Raw genomic sequence first — 19,812 nt, forward strand, 5'->3', positions numbered from 1 at the left:
CCCTGACACCCAAGAAAATTGTTGGTAAACTTCCATGATAATAGCCAAGATGAGGGGTGTCCACTTGAGGTCAACTGTGTTGGTGACTCCAAGGAAATTAAAGCGACAAACCCTACCCACAGGGTCCCATCCCACATATTGTGGTCTTCCTTCTACTTCCTGATGTCTATGATCACCACTTTGGTTTTGTGGACATTAAAGGTAATGATCTTTTTCCTCGTACTGTAAGCCAAGTAATCATTTTTCGTGCAGGCCTGTGCTGTCTGTGTTATGAGCAAATTTAATGATGGAATTGGAGCTGTTAGACAAAACAGTCACTGCCAGCACACTAACTTGATCAGTTTGGAGAAAGTGATGCTACCAATCAATATATGCTGGGGTCTGCCAAACAAAGTCCAAAACCCAGTGTGAGAAAGCTGTAGAAATCTTAAAGGAAGAGGTTCAAGTTTAGTTAGCACAACAGGTTGCATATCATTTTTTACAATTTGATCACAAAATTGCTATTTCTGACTGACTTTTTATTGCATCACAACTCAGCTAATTCAAGTAAGCATTGCTGTCTTTTGAATGTCCCATCTGTCCCACAGCATGTGAACGCAACATAAAATGAAAAAATGTAAAGGAAGTGTAAAGTCACCTGAGCCGGTGATCAACTCTTCTGAGGCTGTTACAGTAAGCGGATGTTTGTCAGGTCAATTTTCCACCATTTTTACTTTGGGGAGATGAGGTTGAACACCCATGCAGCAATACACCCTGAACATGGTGGCACTTAAGATCACAATACACACAACTGCACTCAAATATAATATTCCAGGACAACTACCGAGTTTCCAGCTGACCAGGCTAGTTATGTCTCTGTGCTGTGAACAGAATTTGGTAGTCTGAAAGAAACCCAAATGGACATGGAGACCAAAGAGGGAAGAAAGCCCAATTAAGAGTCGAAGTTGAACCCTGGGAGCTCAACAGCAGCAAAGTGGCTCTGTTACCGATACAATTTTAAAATCTGGTTATTTCTACTGTACACTAGAAGAGTATACCAGTGACCAAACAAATACATGTGAGTTACATGTTTTATACTATTGTAAGAAATTTCTGCTTTAGGTATGAAGTTAAAGAAATAAAGGAAAGAATATTGTTTTGTCAAGAAAAAAATTTAATCACTTCTATAATTTGGTGTTACAAATTACAGCATTTAGGAAGAGCATGTCTGCATGTAAAACATGAAAAAAGAAAGGAACAGAGAGGATGAGTAGTTTGGCTCAACTGTTAATTCTCACACTCTACTTGCATAATAAAAGGAAAGTGAAGCAACAAAAACGTCATTTTTAGTGGAACTGTAGCTTTGCTTGTTTACATACAGAATTGGTAAAAAAAACACATCACAGTGCTGATATAAAAGGACAGCATACAAAGGTGAAAGACACGACCTCAGGACCTCGCTGCATCTGCTCTTACAACTGACTTTAGGGAATGGCGCAACAGTGACAGCGACTACGTGAATGAACACTTCACTAAAATGAAGCCATTGGCGTTACATTTCATTTACAGGGAAGTAACAACAGTGAGACCAGTCATTCTTGTTTGACAAACCATAGTCTCGCCACTCTCCTAATTATTAACTTTCTTTGTGGTGTATTTTTCCACTATTTTGGGTTTATTTCACATTAAGCACCTTCTTCAACTCAACTGCAATTCTTTTGGAATGACAATGACGTATCATCCATTTTTAAAAGACTCGCTCAAGGGCCCATCATTGTTCTTCCACTTATGAGTAGCCCCATTTGTATTTAATTTTTGACAGTTTTTTTTTTTTTACTGTTTTACAGATATATATTTCTGATTTTTTGACTAGAAAAGGTTATGCAGGAAATAATAAATATCTCAAGCACACTGTTAACACACACAGCTAGGCCTAGGAGTTTAAAGTTCACTGCAGTGAGGAATTCCTACAGATTGTGAAAACTTCATTTTTTGTAACACTGTGGAAGCACTAATGAGAACATACACTTTGTCTTTCAGGTTAACAAAATAACATTTTGTGTATCTCGTACTTATGCAGCTATCCATCGCCTATTTTTACTGAAATGCAATCGAGACAGACTGAAAGCTTTAATTATGCTGGTCTGCAAAACTTTTTGGTGTTCTTTATAGACTTGAGGTTGCTCAGTCCAAATCTGGCAACAGAACTGCTCCATCACATCCAGTTTTAAAGAGATGAAGATACAAAAAGTTGTCACTTGGTACTTTCATCCCTCTTATAATCCAATGAGGGTGTTTCACTGTGCATTGACCAGCAGATTTCTGCTAACATGGACTTACTCCACTTTCCACTACAACATCTCTTTATTTGGGAGATCTCCCTATTTTCTTCAGAGACCACTTCTATGTTCCTGGAGAAAAATTCCAAAACGAAAGTACAGGAAATTAATCTTCAAGGACCGGTTACACCCAAGTGCTAGGTATGAAGAGAGAAGTTCCTCAACTACTTCTTCATAGTGTTTCACCACTTTTCTGATCCCAAGAAAATTGTAGCACACGATTCCAAATGTCTTTTTTCCCTTTTCCACAGCTTGGATTTGAGGTCTGTGTTCTTGAAAAGCGCTCAGATTTGAGGTCCAACGAAGACACCTTCATTTATTTTTATTTTTTCATTTATATATTTTGCTAATGCAAGAAAACTTCTGCCTGAGGTATCTTAATCCTTTCTTCCTTACTTATGTTACCTGGTCAAGACAATGGATGGATCAGTAAAAACTATTAAATAACAACATTCTCTCTTCAGGACAATAAAAAGGTAAATTCTAAAAAATACTTTCCTGGGTATTTTAAAGTAATAAGGAGAAAGAAAACTACCGATTAAGAGCAAAAACTGCATGCTAAAAACTTGATTTTCAGTTATTTCCACCTCAAGTAACATTAACAATTTGGAAGACGGCTATTTATTATCTCAAATTATACTTCAAATAATATTCAGAGCCTGAAAAATAGATGGGCCATAAAACAAACAACATGTTTTTAAAAATAAATTTTGCTTTCTTGGTAGAGAAATTCCAGTTTCAGAAATGGACTCAGTTCTCGTAAATCTATAAAGTACTCTGATTTTTTTGCAGACCATTGTAATATCAATCCAGTCACTGACATGTTCACTCATTTTATAAACACACCTCTGTCCAACTGAAAGATCATAACTTTTCTAGAAACAAGAATAATGCCAACACGTGCCAGATATTTACGGTCCTCAGTACAGCCAGGCGTAGACTAAGTATACAGTGGCTGTGCACTACAAACATGCACCTTCTATAAGGCGGCCTCCAGCCAGGCTGACAACCTGGTGCAGAGCACCAAGAAAATAAATTAAAATGAATAAAAGTGAGCACATATCGTTATTTCAGAAGTCAAGTGATATTGCAGTGGTATAAATAAGTTATCGGTTACATTTACTTTATGTATGTGTTTCACAGAATTTATAAGCTTTTACAGTTTAGGCTCTCCAAGTGAAATAATGTCAGATGATGATGCTACATAAAGTAAAAATATCACTTCTGAAAAATATATTTTATGCATATACAGTATATAAACAGCAATAAAGCCATGGCTCACACCCTGTAGTCAAGTTATTTCACATTCAATATTTAATAAAAAATGCATCTTAAACAAAGCCCCAGCCAGACACAGTTGCAAATAACATTATGGCTTACACATCTTAACTGTCGCTTCTTGCCACAATCTGTCGTCTATGGTCGTCTAACTCTCTAGTCTAGAATTATGTTTGTATAAAAAAGGAGAAAGTTGAAGACAATGTATTTGTTTTTCAATATAAAAGCAGATCAAAACCTGACTCTTCATGATGCAAACACTAATCTCCAATAATAAGGACTTTATTAAAGAGATTCTCAGTTATTCTGAAAGAAATGCAGCTGATAAAACTGATAAAAAAAGGATGGAAAGTAATATTTCAAATTCTTGATCAAATAATATCAGGAAGCAATTGACATTCTGATTGACTTATTTAAGGACATTGGATAACCAAGAACCCAGAAATAACCCTGACATAATATCTATGCATCACTTTTTAACTTTGCTTTTCCAGTCCAAGCACACATACTGTTGATGGTAATCATGTCAGCATTGGAAGAAATGAGAGAAACCAATCCTGGACACACACCACACTCGGTCAATATGAGATATGGCAATTAATCTAACACACACTTTAGGTGAAGGTGTAATGTTTTACATTAACATGTTTCACTGTAAGCCAAAGTGTAGACTCTTCGGTCCAAAGGCCATACTATGGAATTCAGCAAGATCAGGAGAAATACAGCATTTACCCAAGACACATTCATATAACAAAAGAAGCACCTTTAAAACTAACGGTTATAAACTGATTAACTCGCGTGCCATAGGATGTCCACATATCATGAACACTGACGCATTCAATGCTGTCTTAGTTCAGCCTGAAACTTGCTTAGGGTAAATGGTGCTGGGCTCCCACTGGTACCTTGACATAAATAAAGGAACCTTCAAATGATCCAGGGTTTCGATTAATTATTTAATGAAGAGAAAATCCCTAACAATAAAAAACCAGAGTACACACAAACATGAGGCCAATTTTTATAAACTTCAAACAGGGAACACCAGTGCAAAGCAGGAAAAAAACATTAAAATGGTACCGTTTTCTTTATTATTTCACTTCACTGTACTAACTCTGTGGCATCCTGATCTTCTATTCTTCTTTACATTTTTTTTCAAACTACAGGTATCTCATTTTCAATACAGATTCCATGATGGCACAGTGGTGCTCTAGTGATAGAAACATTTATTTTGAAAGGTCTAAGCACACCTGCTGCATCACTGACACTGACCATGGAACTCCCAAGATCCCACATTATTTCTGTTTATGAAATTACGCCTGCATCACCACAGGAATGAAATGACCAAAGAAGGAGCTTTGAAAGAACAACCTACAATGTTTTTGCAACATGGTATAGGCACTGGCCATGATGTACTTAGTGCTTTCATCTTGTTTTACTATCTTAACAATAAAACTTTTTAATCTGTACAGCTATTTCACGCTGCTCTAACAGAGGTCAATTCCTATCAATATGTTAGTTTTATGTTTACTGTGCAATTTCTCTTTAAATGATTTTACTCATTTGTCTAAACATGTACGTGTGTGTTTACATCTCTCTTTACATATACTCCACTATATACAGTACATTTACACATCCCTACTATATACTTTATTAATTCATAAAGTCTATGTATGGATTCACGTCTTTTTGTAGTTTTAAAATTATATAATTTTAATGCTTGTTTATTATGTATACTTCTCTTTTACAGGATCAGAAAATCTCCCTATCAGACTGATGCTTGCATGTCACCACCTGATAATCAAAAGAAGCAATGGCAGTTAATAAAATAACAAAACTGTTTATACATCCCAATTTTATTCCCTACCTTTCTTTCAGCATTCTGTAAAGTGCAGCAGTCAACAACAATTTCCATATGAAATAATAGCTTATGTCCGTTTAAAACTCAGTACTGTTGACTAGGAATGTGATTGGTATGCACAGTAAGTAATATATACAGGACTGGCTTAACTCAACATTTTTGTGCTTGTTTAAATCTTAGTAAAAATGTAAAGAAAGAACTGTGCCAATAAAAATAATTCAGTCCTTCAAAAATTAATTCTTTTTGCACTCAAGTGTGAAAATAAAGACGATTATACATAAGAAATATGTCAGCTACACAAACAAAGCTGTCTAGTCCTGATCTGGACAGCATGCAATATTTAACTGTCAGGCTGTTCAAATCATTCTGGTTCCATCCCACAGATATTTCATAATTGGGCAGCAAGGATGACACCAGAGACAGAAAATGAGACTGTATCTAAGTTTACAGCTGATTTTAAAATGCTTCTCACATATAGAGTCACAAATGGCTTTACCTCCCTTACAAAACACAATAATGATATTAATTGAAAACATACACACACAGTGACCTTAAGATGCAAGCCTGCTTAAACTTCAAGGGTAAATAAAATTACTGTGCAAGGCAAAGGGTTTACAAACTGTAGAACTGTCTACCTGCCAATGTCAGTGATGCCTTATTCATTACTACATTTAAATCAACATTTAAGGCCAACATTTTTGCACAGCATACTCCTATTAGACTTGTTGCTGTGCCGGTTCATACTGCTTTATCTTCTGTCCATTCATTTTGTGTCAACCAGTGTTAGAAAGCGGTGCTCTTTCACAGTGGATTTAGATTTTGATTCAAATGGTTACTGTTTATTTGAGGTCAGCTCATTGTTAGTTCAACTGCTAGATTAATTAGACCAACTGTTTCATATCTTGGTGTACAATTTGAAGTTTATCAAAATGTTTACTGTTTTCACATAATTCAGAACATAGTCAAAAAGTTGTATGCAATTTTTTCCTGCTGTAATGATGAGGTACAAATAAAATGGAGGCCAATAGCTAACCCAGTACTCTTTGCATCACTGATTACTACACATTTTCACTCTCAAGAAAAAAAAGCTAACACCTGAATACATTTTAGTATACTGCAGTCCACGGTACATTTTGTTAATTTTCTAAAACAAGAACTAAGCAATATTGGCATTAAAATTTTCAGCCACTGAGGCCAGGATAGAATAGTGCTACACTAAACATTAACAATGACCAGTACCACCAGGAGCAGTTTATACAGCCACTCCTCCAAGTTAGCATGTGATGCTTCACATTAAATTCTCTCTGAGATAAACCTCCTGGCTTTGGAAAGGAACCTGGCAATGATGGTTGACAATGACAGCATATGTGACTTCATATGTGTTCAGCAAATGCTCAGCTGTTAGCTTGCACAGTAGTTGTAAGAGGTAATGAAAACGAGACTTTGGGTTTCCTAAGGAGTATCTGCAGTCTCCAGGCAATTACTTATGTTTTGTTTTTCTCTGCTATCTGCCCTTACCTCTCGTTAGTCTACCTTAACTTTCACCATCAACTTTAAAAACATAAAAGACCACAATAACTTCAACAGTACAGTAATGATTCTATGCATAGATATATAACATACAATATGTGTATGAATATATTGCATGATATTTTGTCTTTTCATGGATATATATTTGTAACTTCATTCACCCTAGTGAAGCTGCTTCAAGGGAAGGCTGCTATATAAGAACAACCAGAAATGAATATATATATCGTGTGCTGTGAGAAAAAAAAAATTATATTCCTCACTTATTCATCCAATTTACAAAATTCACCAATACTGAGACAAGCTTCATCTTGGCTCAAATCTGTTTCCCAATCAGTGCCGCCTGCTTATCTTAACTGTAATGTATATTTGTGAAAAGAAGGTGTTTAGGTTCTGCAATTAAAAACATAACATTATCCAAATACAACATATACATTTCCATTATTTAACACCTAATTACAGCTCATTAAAATACCTTGATTTATTAAATACTTCAATTGTCAGATTTACTCAAAATATAAAATGACTTTTTGAAAGGGAATACTTTTTCACATTAAAGTCCCTTTTTAAACATCTAGTTAAAAATCAATTTATTTAAAAAAAGTTATTTTGGAGTTATATAAATGAAATAACAAAAAATATCTCTGGCAAATTTTGCCGTAAGTATGTTACTATTTCTTGTTTCAGCTTCTTATGGATTTTATTTAGGAGGCGATCTTGCCTCTTTTTTTAGCTGGACCTCGGCCCACTTTAGATTTTCTCCTTAAATTTCTCCGGTCTACAACAGGAGGCTCAATTTCAGCTTCTTCTGAGCTACTCTCAATAGTTTTTTTCTTTGTGGGCAACTCCATTTCCTGAAGGGGTAACTCATCTTGCTCCTCAGCAGATTCTTCTGGTTGGCTCTTCTCTTCTTCCAGCAATGGCTGAAATGACACATCTTTTATCTCTACCAACAACAAGGTATTTTGACTGAGGTCCTGAATTAATTCTTGTTCTGTATCACTGGATTGCAAGTCAACTCTAATTAAGCTTGGCTTACTGTTAGGTTTTGTCTCTGTAGAAGGTATAGTTTCTGCAGCATCTGCAGGTTCAGATTTATCCATCAAGTTCATAAGCTGTTCCTCAGTGGATTTGCCACAGGGTTCTGATGCAACATCAGCAGAGCTTTGTGGAGGGGCATGTTCAACAGTTCCATGTATTTCATTTTCAACAACAGTTAATGATTCTTCTCCAAGTGCAACCAGATTGTCAGAGTCCTGTATCTCTTCAGTTTCAGCAGTACCCTAAAAAATACATATTAGTTGCTTATTCAAGACACATACAAACTCACTATTTCTTTTAGATTTGTATAATATTTCTACCAAAAAGTGGTTTTAAATATTCCAGTCAGAATACAGTAATCCCTCGCTACTTCGCGGTTCACTTTTCGCGGATTCACAACTTCGCGGATTTTATATGTAAGCATATCTAAATTCATAACGCGGATTTTTCGTTGCTTCGCGGGTTTCTGCGGACAATGGGTCTTTTTACTTGCTTCCTCAGTTGGTTTGCCCAGTTGATTTCATACAAGAGATGCTATTGGCGGATGGCTGAGAAGCTACCCAATCAGAGCACGCAGTTAAGTTCCTGTGTGCTGCTGATTGGCTCAGCGACGGAGTGTTGCATTAACCAGGAAGTCTCATCTCACTCATTCATCATTAACGTGCTAATGCTTCAGGGGCCGTGTCCAAGCACCAACAGAAGATGCAAATGATTGCAGAAAAGGTAAAAGTTTTGGATATGTTGAAGGAAGGGAACAGCTACACCGCTGCAGGACATCGATTCTTTTTATTTAAAAAGGAGGAAAAGCATATAAGATCTACGGCCGCAGTGTCCTTTAACCAGGGTGCAAAACGAGTTGCAAGTGGACGTGATAAGGCAGCAGTCTGGATGGAATCTGCTTTAGGAATCTTTGCAACAAGGTCGACGACGTCATGACCGCCTACAAGCTGCTACGTGTACTTCGCTATACAGTAAGTGTAAACTTATCTACCGATTTCATATTGCTTAGCAGTTGTCCCTGTTTTTAATAGAGTAAATGGTGGGTTGTAAACAATACAGAGAGGGTTTAAAAACGTCCAAATACACGTTAAATAATTAAATAAATATAGTGTCCCTACTTCGCGGAAATTCAGTTATCGCGGTCGGCCTTGGAACCTATCTCCCGCGATAAGTGAGGGATTACTGTATAACAAATTACTGTTGATCACCGCCTTAACATTTTCCTCCAAATAATCCTACTACATCTCTAACTGTAATAGTGGGGAGTGTCTATCTCTCTATATTTATATAAATATATACATATATAAATATTATATATGTATGTATATATCTCCATCTGTATACATGTACACATTGCTATTTAGATCTACTGCCTAGTTTGCCTTCTGTGATTGCTACCAAAAACTTTTACACACACTGCTCACTACCCTTTCCTCAGATTCTGTAAATAATGATGTGCAAAGTCTTCCGTTTTCCAGGTTTCAGTTTCAGAGAGGTCGTTCTACCAAACCCCTCCATTTTCAGTAATTAAATACTGTTTTCTGTATGAGCTTGTTCTGTCTACTTTCTCCCTATCATTTTCCAACTGCCATTAGTTTTTTTCAACTATATTTCATCTACTGCATTCATCTTTTTGAATTCAGAATTAATCCAGTTCATTGCAGAACACCTAAGTCCTACCTATCTGATCAATCTTTTCCGTATTCTATGGCACGACACCCTGTTTTTGAATCAGAAGTCTCTACTTGTGTTGTTAAACAATCAATCTTGAGACCTCTTTGATCTGCATTAATGCTTTTCCTCTAGGTAATTTTAAATTTTTCACATTTTCTGTTATGACTTCTATGTAGATCTTTTCTTGTTTAACCATTCTTCTTTTTCAGGTTTCAAGTCCAGCTCCAACTCCCTTCTGACCAGCTCCTCATAGACTCCTCTTTTTTAAGTATCAGAATGGCTATGTGGATATATGTGGATCCTCATGTACAAATCCACATAGCTACTTTTAGACTGTTTACCCTTTCTACCACTCTACTTTACAAAAGATTGGCAGAAAATGCTAGAAATCCAATCTGCTCTCAACATACTGTATTACTGTTGACTGATTTATGAACATGATTAGTGAGAACCACAGCACTAAAACTTCTGCACATTACCAACCCTGCTGCTTTCTGGTAAATGTTAACTTTATTCTGTTTTACCAAATACTCATATGTATTGGAGGGATCTTAATTTTGTGCAAGTAACATTGAATAACAGCATCAGCCAAATAAAGAATAATAAATAATATAGTGCTTTCTACATAAACGGTAACTTCTTTTGAAAAAATAAATTCTCAGTATAAACTTATTAAATGTATGATATTCTCTGATACACAATTCAGTAATAGAATCATGAAATGTACTGTTAGCATTCCAAGTGTTTAAAAAAAGTGCAAAATTAATTACTGGCATTTTTCTCAAAAACAAAGTATTTTTAGCACAAAAATACTACTAAGCTGTAAACCCCAGAGGAAAACTATAGCTGCACACCTTTTCTTCTGCATCATCTTCCAGCAGCACATTAGCAGTCTCTTTGTCAAGAGCAACAGCAATATCTGTGAGACTAGTATCAGATTGAATATTTGACACTGTATGTGATACTTCAATAGCTGGTCTCTCAGCCACCAGAGACGTCTGGGTCAAGTCATCTGTCAGTTCACCATTAACTGGTTCCATGTCAGAATTTTTAAATACCTCTGGTTCCTAAAAATTGAATAAATAAATAGTACAAAATACTTATATTAGAAAAAACAGATAAAATGTGTTTTATATTAGATACACTTTATTAATCCCAAGGGGAAATTCAGACGCACATAGCAGCAGAAACATAAAAAAAGGTCAAATAATAATAGCCAATCAATCAAATGATATATAGTTTTTTCAAAGCTACTAAAATATTATATTCACTCTATCAAGCATAACTCATATACCATATATTTTGCTGATCAACAATGAAAATAAGTATATACACACATACAGTGGTGTGAAAAACTATTTGCCCCCTTCCTGATTTCTTATTCTTTTGCATGTTTGTCACACAAAATGTTTCTGATCATCAAACACATTTAACCATTAGTCAAATATAACACAAGTAAACACAAAATGCAGTTTGTAAATGGTGGTTTTTATTATTTAGGGAGAAAAAAAAATCCAAACCTACATGGCCCTGTGTGAAAAAGTAATTGCCCCCTGAACCTAATAACTGGTGGGCCACCCTTAGCAGCAATAACTGCAATCAAGCGTTTGCGATAACTTGCAATGAGTCTTTTACAGCGCTCTGGAGGAATTTTGGCCCACTCATCTTTGCAAAATTGTTGTAATTCAGCTTTATTTGAGGGTTTTCTAGCATGAACCGCCTTTTTAAGGTCATGCCATAGCATCTCAATTGGATTCAGGTCAGGACTTTGACTAGGCCACTCCAAAGTCTTCATTTTGTTTTTCTTCAGCCATTCAGAGGTGGATTTGCTGGTGTGTTTTGGGTCATTGTCCTGTTGCAGCACCCAAGATCGCTTCAGCTTGAGTTGACGAACAGATGGCCGGACATTCTCCTTCAGGATTTTTTGGTAGACAGTAGAATTCATGGTTCCATCTGTCACAGCAAGCCTTCCAGGTCCTGAAGCAGCAAAACAACCCCAGACCATCACACTACCACCACCATATTTTACTGTTGGTATGATGTTCTTTTTCTGAAACGCTGTGTTCCTTTTACGCCAGATGTAACGGGACATTTGCCTTCCAAAAAGTTCAACTTTTGTCTCATCAGTCCACAAGGTATTTTCCCAAAAGTCTTGGCAATCATTGAGATGTTTCTTAGCAAAATTGAGACGAGCCCTAATGTTCTTTTTGCTTAACAGTGGTTTGCGTCTTGGAAATCTGCCATGCAGGCCGTTTTTGCCCAGTCTCTTTCTTATGGTGGAGTCGTGAACACTGACCTTAATTGAGGCAAGTGAGGCCTGCAGTTCTTTAGACGTTGTCCTGGGGTCTTTTGTGACCTCTCGGATGAGTCGTCTCTGCGCTCTTGGGGTAATTTTGGTCGGCCGGCCACTCCTGGGAAGGTTCACCACTGTTCCATGTTTTTGCCATTTGTGGATAATGGCTCTCAATGTGGTTCGCTGGAGTCCCAAAGCTTTAGAAATGGCTTTATAACCTTTACCAGACTGATAGATCTCAATTACTTCTGTTCTCATTTGTTCCTGAATTTCTTTGGATCTTGGCATGATGTCTAGCTTTTGAGGTGCTTTTGGTCTACTTCTCTGTGTCAGGCAGCTCCTATTTAAGTGATTTCTTGATTGAAACAGGTGTGGCAGTAATCAGGCCTGGGGGTGGCTACGGAAATTGAACTCAGGTGTGATACACCACAGTTAGGTTATTTTTTAACAAGGGGGCAATTACTTTTTCACACAGGGCCATGTAGGTTTGGATTTTTTTTCTCCCTAAATAATAAAAACCATCATTTAAAAACTGCATTTTGTGTTTACTTGTGTTATATTTGACTAATGGTTAAATGTGTTTGATGATCAGAAACATTTTGTGTGACAAACATGCAAAAGAATAAGAAATCAGGAAGGGGGCAAATAGTTTTTCACACCACTGTACATACGTATACAGTACAAATTTATTATGCAACCCTAGTTAAAAGCATTTCAGCACTGAAACAGCATCAAATCATACATGCTGAAGAGCATGCAGTTTGCCTGACTCGTATACTAAGCCACTGTAATTAATTTTACAAAGTTAACTGCATTCCATCCAATTAACAACAAAAAACGTACTGAAAGTGTTATGTTCAAGACATTCAAGACATGGTTCCTCCCCCATTCCCCCATTAGAACTGCGTCTCATCTTCTTTGTGTTCCTTTCATGATTGTTCATTGTTTGCTGGTATTTTTATAACCTTGTTCTGTTAATGCATTATTTATCTAATCATGAAATATCTGCAAATTTTATTCAGTAGCACATCAGTTTAAGTACTGCAAAAAGGCATTGTTTACTCTTAAGTAATAAGACTTTAACAAAGGTTTCACTTACACTTTCAAAGCATCAGTCAAGTGTTTATTCATCTCTGCAATGTGACCTACTAACAAAATTTCACTTTGGAGTGGTCTGACGTGGCTTAACAGAGGACACATTTCTCTCGATATTACATATTTAGTAGAAGACCTGTGAATCCCTCATGTTAACAAGTAATTTTATCATCATGTCAATATGCCACTCTGCACAGAGACGAATGACTGATCTACTGATGTTTTATAAGTGTAATGAAGACCAAAAGAAGACTTTGTTAAGGTCTTGTTGCATAAGAGTAAATGAGTAATAGATGCATTTATGCAATACCTACCGTTTATTCTAGTTAGCTTTTTTGCTAATATGTGTAAAATATCGCTGATATTCCCTTTATTTTGTGGGTGTCATGTCTCAGCCAGAGCTAATACCCCCTGGCTGGAGATCAAATTCATGTTTTATGTCTCTTTTGTTCATTCTTGATTATTTAATTTATGTTGATTATGTGCATCATTCTTTATTTTTGGTTTTGTCTATGTGTATAAACTGCCTTTGTTATGTTTCATGTGTTTTGTGGGTGGTTCCCCTAGAAGTGGGGCCACACATCAATCACCACCAGGAACTGCTCTCTGCCCTGTAAATCTAGAGGGTCATCCACACTTCCTGCCTCTCTGTTTTGAGTTTGCTATTGGAATCTGTATTGAGACTTGTTTGATTTAAATTACCTGCTTGTTATAGGCAATTCCATTTTGTGTTTGTGCTCCACACAGCCTTATTGTCACTGACTTCTGGTTTTTGTATTGAGACTTGTTTGCTGAGGATTGCCTTTTAGGCAATAACTTTTTCCTCTTATTTTCTGTTATTTTTTTGAGAATTTTGTTATTTTTGCAAATTTTGTTAATAAATCCTCTTTTATAAAGATTCTGGTGGGACTTTGTCACTTTATAAGCCAGAGTTTTACAGTACATTGTCTTGTGTATTTGGAGAGTGACACCATTTTCATAATTTTGGCTCTGTACACCACCACAATGGATTTGAAACAAATCAATCATTATGTGACTGTAGTGTAGACTTTCAGCTTTAATTTAAGGGGTTTACTAAAAATATTGTATAAGCCGTTTTGGAATGACAGCCACTTCTCAGCATGTCACTATCCAAATACTTATGGACCCAAGTGTAGTTGGGTAATAAAAAAATGTCAAGACACCAGCTGCAGTTGAAACCTGGCAGTCAAACAATCATTAACCACAAACAAATTCTCAAGAGGCTCTCATGTAATTCAAAATACAATGGAATCTATAAAGTAAGTACACACAAAAAGCCTTTTCAAAGTATCCACAAAGTTGAACACTGTTTGACGTGCAATGTCAGTTTAAACACTGTCATGGCGGTGAAGTCAAGCAATGCAGTGTCCTTGATGAAAGACATTTACTGTACATCTTGATAAGTCACCCAACAAATGTATTAAACTCAGATATACAGTATATAAAGATTATCCATCATAACAATAATGGATTCAAAGTTTTTAATTACATAAAAGAAACAATAAATTTTCTTACATAAGTCATCTATCTATCTTTCTAATGTCTGTGCTATTAACAAATGCAAACAGTGGCAAATCAAAATAAGGTATACAGTATATAATGAATCAGAACTAGGTATTAAAACCATTATTTTATTTTATTAAAGAATAAATCCAAATTAAGAATAAACTCTTTTATTCTTAGATTACAGCCATTTGCTTACCATGCTTTGATTCTGTTCATGATCCTCAACCTGTGATTCCTCGTGTTCAAGTTCACTTTCGTTTATTTGAGGTACATCTTCCAATCTGGGGATTTCAGTTGTATCTTCCCTAATTTCAACCTCTGACCTTGGTAAAAACACCATTTAGTAGTAGCAATAATTACACTGGTCATTACATTGTTACAAAAATACAATACTTATTATATTACAATGTACAGTACATTTATACAAAAATAAGTAATGCTATACATTAGCTCTATTTCATTCTAAGAGTCATGTTAGCTGCATGTATATAATTAAGTGGAACAAAACACCTATTTAAACAATATTACTAATGAAATACTGACAAGCACAAGCCTCTATTACAATATTGTAAAATTAATTCACTTCCCCTTGGGGACAAATATATAAATCACTGTTAGTCTACCAAGAGCATATTATTACACTCAATACTAGAGTTGACTAATCAAATAATCAATCAATTTTGCAATACAATCAAACAATTTTGCAATAACTTCAGGTTAATTTCAAAGTAGCAATATTTCTCAGCCCAAAGCTTCTGCTTCTATATCTTTCATTTAAGAGGATCTCAAAGGCACTGGAACAGGAAGAAATTTGTAATACCTTGTAATAACTGAGACTGAATGCAATTGGTGGGCGGCACGGTGGCGCAGTGGTAGTGCTGCTGCCTCGCAGTTAGGAGACCCGGGTTCGCTTCCCAGGTCCTCCCTGCGTGGAGTTTGCATGTTCTCCCCATGTCAGCGTGGGTCTCCTCCGGGTATTCCGGTTTCCTCCCACAGTCCAAAGACATACAGGTTAGGTGCATTGGCAATACTAAATTGTCCCTAGTGCATGCTTGGTGTGTGGGTGTATGTGTGTGCGCCCTGTGGTGGGCTGGCGCCATGCCCGGGGTTTGTTCCCTGCCTTGCGCCCTGTGTTGGGTGGGATTGGCTCCAGCAGACCCCCCCCCCCAAGACCCTGTAGTTAGGATATAGCGGGTTGGATAATGGATGGATTATCTAAACATTTTCCCACAACCAACAAATTACCTCTCTGAAAAAGATGGCACAAAGTTTATCTACTTGGGAATTTGGGAAAAGTACACAAATATACATCTGACAACTGTTAGAAAAGCTACAAACACAAAATATGACTGAGATATACCAGTTTTTCTATATATATATATATATATATATATATATATATATATATATATATATAGAAAGGGGAGTCAAATTTGGAGTTATTCTGCAGCAATGGTAGACGTCATATCTGGCACAAATTAAACACTTCTCCTGAATAGAAGAACTTCCTAATAGCTGTAAAAGCTTATACACAGAAACTCCATGGTTTGGAGATGTTTTACGGTTTTGGGTTCTGGAAGCTTGTTGTCATTCAGTCAACAATAAATTCCACTAAGTACCACAGAATACTTGAGTAGAATGCAGGAGTGCCTTAAAAAGTACAATGATTCAAAAGTCAAGCTGAGTGCTATTTCTCTGCAGTGTTCTTGTATTTTGCTCGTTTCTATTTGCTCTTAGGTTTGTGTGGTGTGTTTTGGCTGATATTTGGTGGAGAAATAAAAAAAAAAAAACTTTTCAGGGAGCATGTGCACCCTAAAAAACCTGTACCTGCTCTCTGGCTGTCTCAAGAGAAAAAAAATACTTTCATTACACTGATTCACAATGTCATTTTTAGAATTCTGTTACCTGCTTATAGCATTTAAAACTGGTGAATGGTGTACAGTTATTTCAGGAATCTCCTCGTCCTCTTCTGGCACCACTTCTCTCAGTTTTTTACGCCTATACTGATTGCTCCTTGTACGTCTAGAAACGGGTATGTCCTCAGGTTTGGCTAAAAATGAAATAAAAGTTTATTTTAAAAAAAAACAAAACAATATAAAGCAATCTTATAGTATTCACAATATGAAAAGACTGTAGAAAACTGTTACAGTGGAAAATGGTAGAATAATCACCTATCACTACTCAATAAGAAAATTACCATATATAATCTGCTTCATCATACCTTTGTGTTACCTGAATTTAGATAGCTAGAACTTTATTTGTCCCTCAGGGCAATTTGGCTTTTTACAGAAGCTGTTTAAATAAATAAATACATAAATAGGTAATTAACTAACTAAATAAATATATACACAAACATTTTGGTCTGAACACACACTGGAATGACTATAAAGCAAGAAAATTCAAAAGAAAGAAATCTTCTGACTTGACAGTCACCGTCACAGTGAGGCATTATGCAGGTGAATTGCTGTTGGTGTGAAGAATCCCCATACTGTTTCTTGACACAATTCTGCTGAATAATCTGTTAGCTGAAAATACTCAGTGTTAGTGTGTGTCAGAGAGGATGCACACAATTGTTCATAATGGCACTACATTTTGTTTTAGTTCTCCTCTTCACTACCACCCCCAGGGGCCCAGAGCGTGTTCTATAACTGAGCCTGCCCTTTTAAATTAGTCTGTTGATTCGGTGGGCCTCTCTAGGATTCATGTTACCAGCCCAGCGCACCACAGCTCAGAAAATTGCACTGGCCATCACAGAGTTATAGAAGATGTCAAGGATAGGCTCATCCACCTGCATCTCTTTTAATTTACCCCTTAAGATGGTTGGCTAGATGGTATTGAAAAAAACATAATCCACTCCACAACAACAACAACATTAATTTGTATAGCACGTTTTTATACAAATGATGTAGCTCAAACTGCTTTACAAGATGACGAAAGAAAAAAGAAAAAATATAAAAATTAGGCAATACTAATTAATAAAGAATAAAGTAAGGTCTGATGGCCAGGGAGGACAGAAAAAAAAAAAAAACACCAGAAGTCTGGAGAAAAAAAAAACTGCAGGGGTTCCAAGGCCATGAAACCGCCCAGTCCCCACCTTTGTCCAAGTGAGAATAAGCCTTGTGGAACAGACAAATAATTGCATCTCCACTCCAATATTTGTCCAATCGGCAAACTACAGTGGGACCAGGTGGTCTACCACAAGAGGACTTGTATAGTCCAGGACCAATCTCTCATTATGTAAGATGCAAGTGCTGGCGCCTGCCTTCTTTTGAACAGGAACCGTGTAGGATGTTTTACACAGCAGTGGCACTTTCTGAAGCCTTAGAGACAGATTGAACAAGTGACAGTGGACACTACAAAGTTGGTCTACAAAGGCCCTAAGAACTCAAAGACTAACTACATTTGCTACCGCAGCTTTTCCTATGTGTAGCCTCCTCATTTGTCTCCTTACTTGGTCTTCAGTTATGGACAGTCCACACTGACGGTTAATTGATGGTTAACACTAAACCTGTCACTTGTCAATGAAGGGAGGATATGAAAGGAGATTTATACAGATTAGTGAAAGTAGAGGTAAAAGATCAAAATGAGTGCAGATCGAGGTCCCTTTCAGCAGGTGAGTCACTTGCACAAGATGCTCCTCGTCTCACCAGTCAGACACCTAAAGAACTTGCTGCAGCATATGTACAACTAGCCAGTCCCTAAAGGCACCTCTTTGTGTTTGCTATTTTGAAGAGTTGATTACTTTCTGAACTAGTTTACCTATTGAATTCAATTGTAATAGCCTCAAAGTGCAAGAAGCACAAAAAGAACCTGCTATAAAACGTGGATTTGTTTGTCAAGCAGATGGTGCCAGTTGTATTAGCTGCCCAAAAAATTACCTCTATAAAAGAATTATATATTTTATATATATATATATATATATATATATATATATATATATATATATGTACAGTAACAAAAGGACGCTATATAGGCGCCTGACCCGATACAGATGGACACAGAGGCACGTAATAAACCAGTAGACTTTTATTTTCTTCACCCGTGGGCGCATGTCTTCCCCGTGACCCACAGGCAATACACAGTCCACAAAGCACTTGATAAGCACACCAACAGTTTTCTCCCTTTTACCACCACTCCTCCTCAAGCGTAGTCCTCCTCCTCCTGACTCTGGCTGCTGAGTGGTGGTGGCTGGCCCTTTTTATAGCCCACCCGGAAGCTTTCCAGGTGCTTGACCACCTGGTCCTAATTCCACTTCCGGGTGGGGCTGCAGATTTGTCCAGCCAGGCTGTTGAAATCAGACAGCCCCCCCTAGCGGCCACCCCAGGCCCCAACCAGGCTGTGGAGAACGAGCCCTGCAGGAGGTTGGGGAATCACCTTCAGCCAGGGAGGCTACCAAGCGTCCCAGGGGAGGTATTGGGCTGCCCATGGATGCTCCCCCGCAACATAAGCAGCAGGGGCATCCCAGTCGGGCATGGGACCTGACCGTTTGTCACAATATATATATATGATAAATATGTTAAAATTTATGACTACTTTAACCTACATTTCAATGAGGAAACATGCTTCTTGCCATCTGCTACAAGAGGTTTGCCAAATACAACTTGAGTGGTAAGATTTACCTTCAAGAATAGGAAGTATATCCTTCTTACACATTATATTTGAAAAAAATCTAAATACGTCTATATATTGGGGACATGTAAATTTTAAAAACTAGGGGGAAGCCACTTTGTGTCTCTGCCACTCGCATTGTGACGGCGGGGGCTGAACGCACGCTAAAGAGATGCGGTTGGATCAGCTGCTGTCTTGCTGCTGCTGCTGCCTTGCGGCATGTTCTGCTTGTTGCACAGGCTTTTAAATGACCGACACGCAATGCAGCAGCTGTCCTTTCATCACAATGCCTTGTCTCACGGGACGTTAAAAGTGTCTCTTTCGGGACATTAAAGTGTCTCCTAGAAAATTACGTATCATTTCCTTCCAAGATTTTTTTTTATAATAGAAGAGCAATAAAAATATTTATCTGACTGATCCAAGCCACCTTGATAAGACAGCAGCAAGAAAAAGTCAGTCAGTCAGTCAGTCATGTTTGGGATGTTGTGAGCATATATGACTGGATAACTTGATACAAAGGTTATGAAACATGAGTAACATCACATTTTTTCATGGACATTTTTGATACTATTAGCTGTTGTTCACTGCTGGTCACC

At 37.1% G+C, this 19,812-nt stretch overlaps 1 protein-coding gene across 1 annotated transcript in view; it reads right to left on the minus strand.

The window, feature by feature from the left end:
* Positions 1-2,504: 2,504 nt before the first annotated feature.
* LOC114654855 (soluble lamin-associated protein of 75 kDa-like) overlaps positions 2,505-19,812 on the minus strand; it is a 123,944-nt gene continuing 106,636 nt past the window's right edge. The window contains exons 10-13 of the mRNA XM_051929482.1: positions 16,514-16,658; positions 14,805-14,931; positions 10,515-10,760; positions 2,505-8,261 (exon numbers count right to left, since the gene is read on the minus strand). Of these exons, the coding sequence (XP_051785442.1) occupies positions 7,683-8,261; positions 10,515-10,760; positions 14,805-14,931; positions 16,514-16,658 (1,097 nt within the window). The 3' untranslated portion in view covers positions 2,505-7,682. The remainder of the gene's footprint in view (positions 8,262-10,514; positions 10,761-14,804; positions 14,932-16,513; positions 16,659-19,812) is intronic.

This window comes from Erpetoichthys calabaricus, chromosome 7 (genome assembly GCF_900747795.2).
Source record: "Erpetoichthys calabaricus chromosome 7, fErpCal1.3, whole genome shotgun sequence".
Taxonomy (NCBI): domain Eukaryota; kingdom Metazoa; phylum Chordata; class Cladistia; order Polypteriformes; family Polypteridae; genus Erpetoichthys; species Erpetoichthys calabaricus.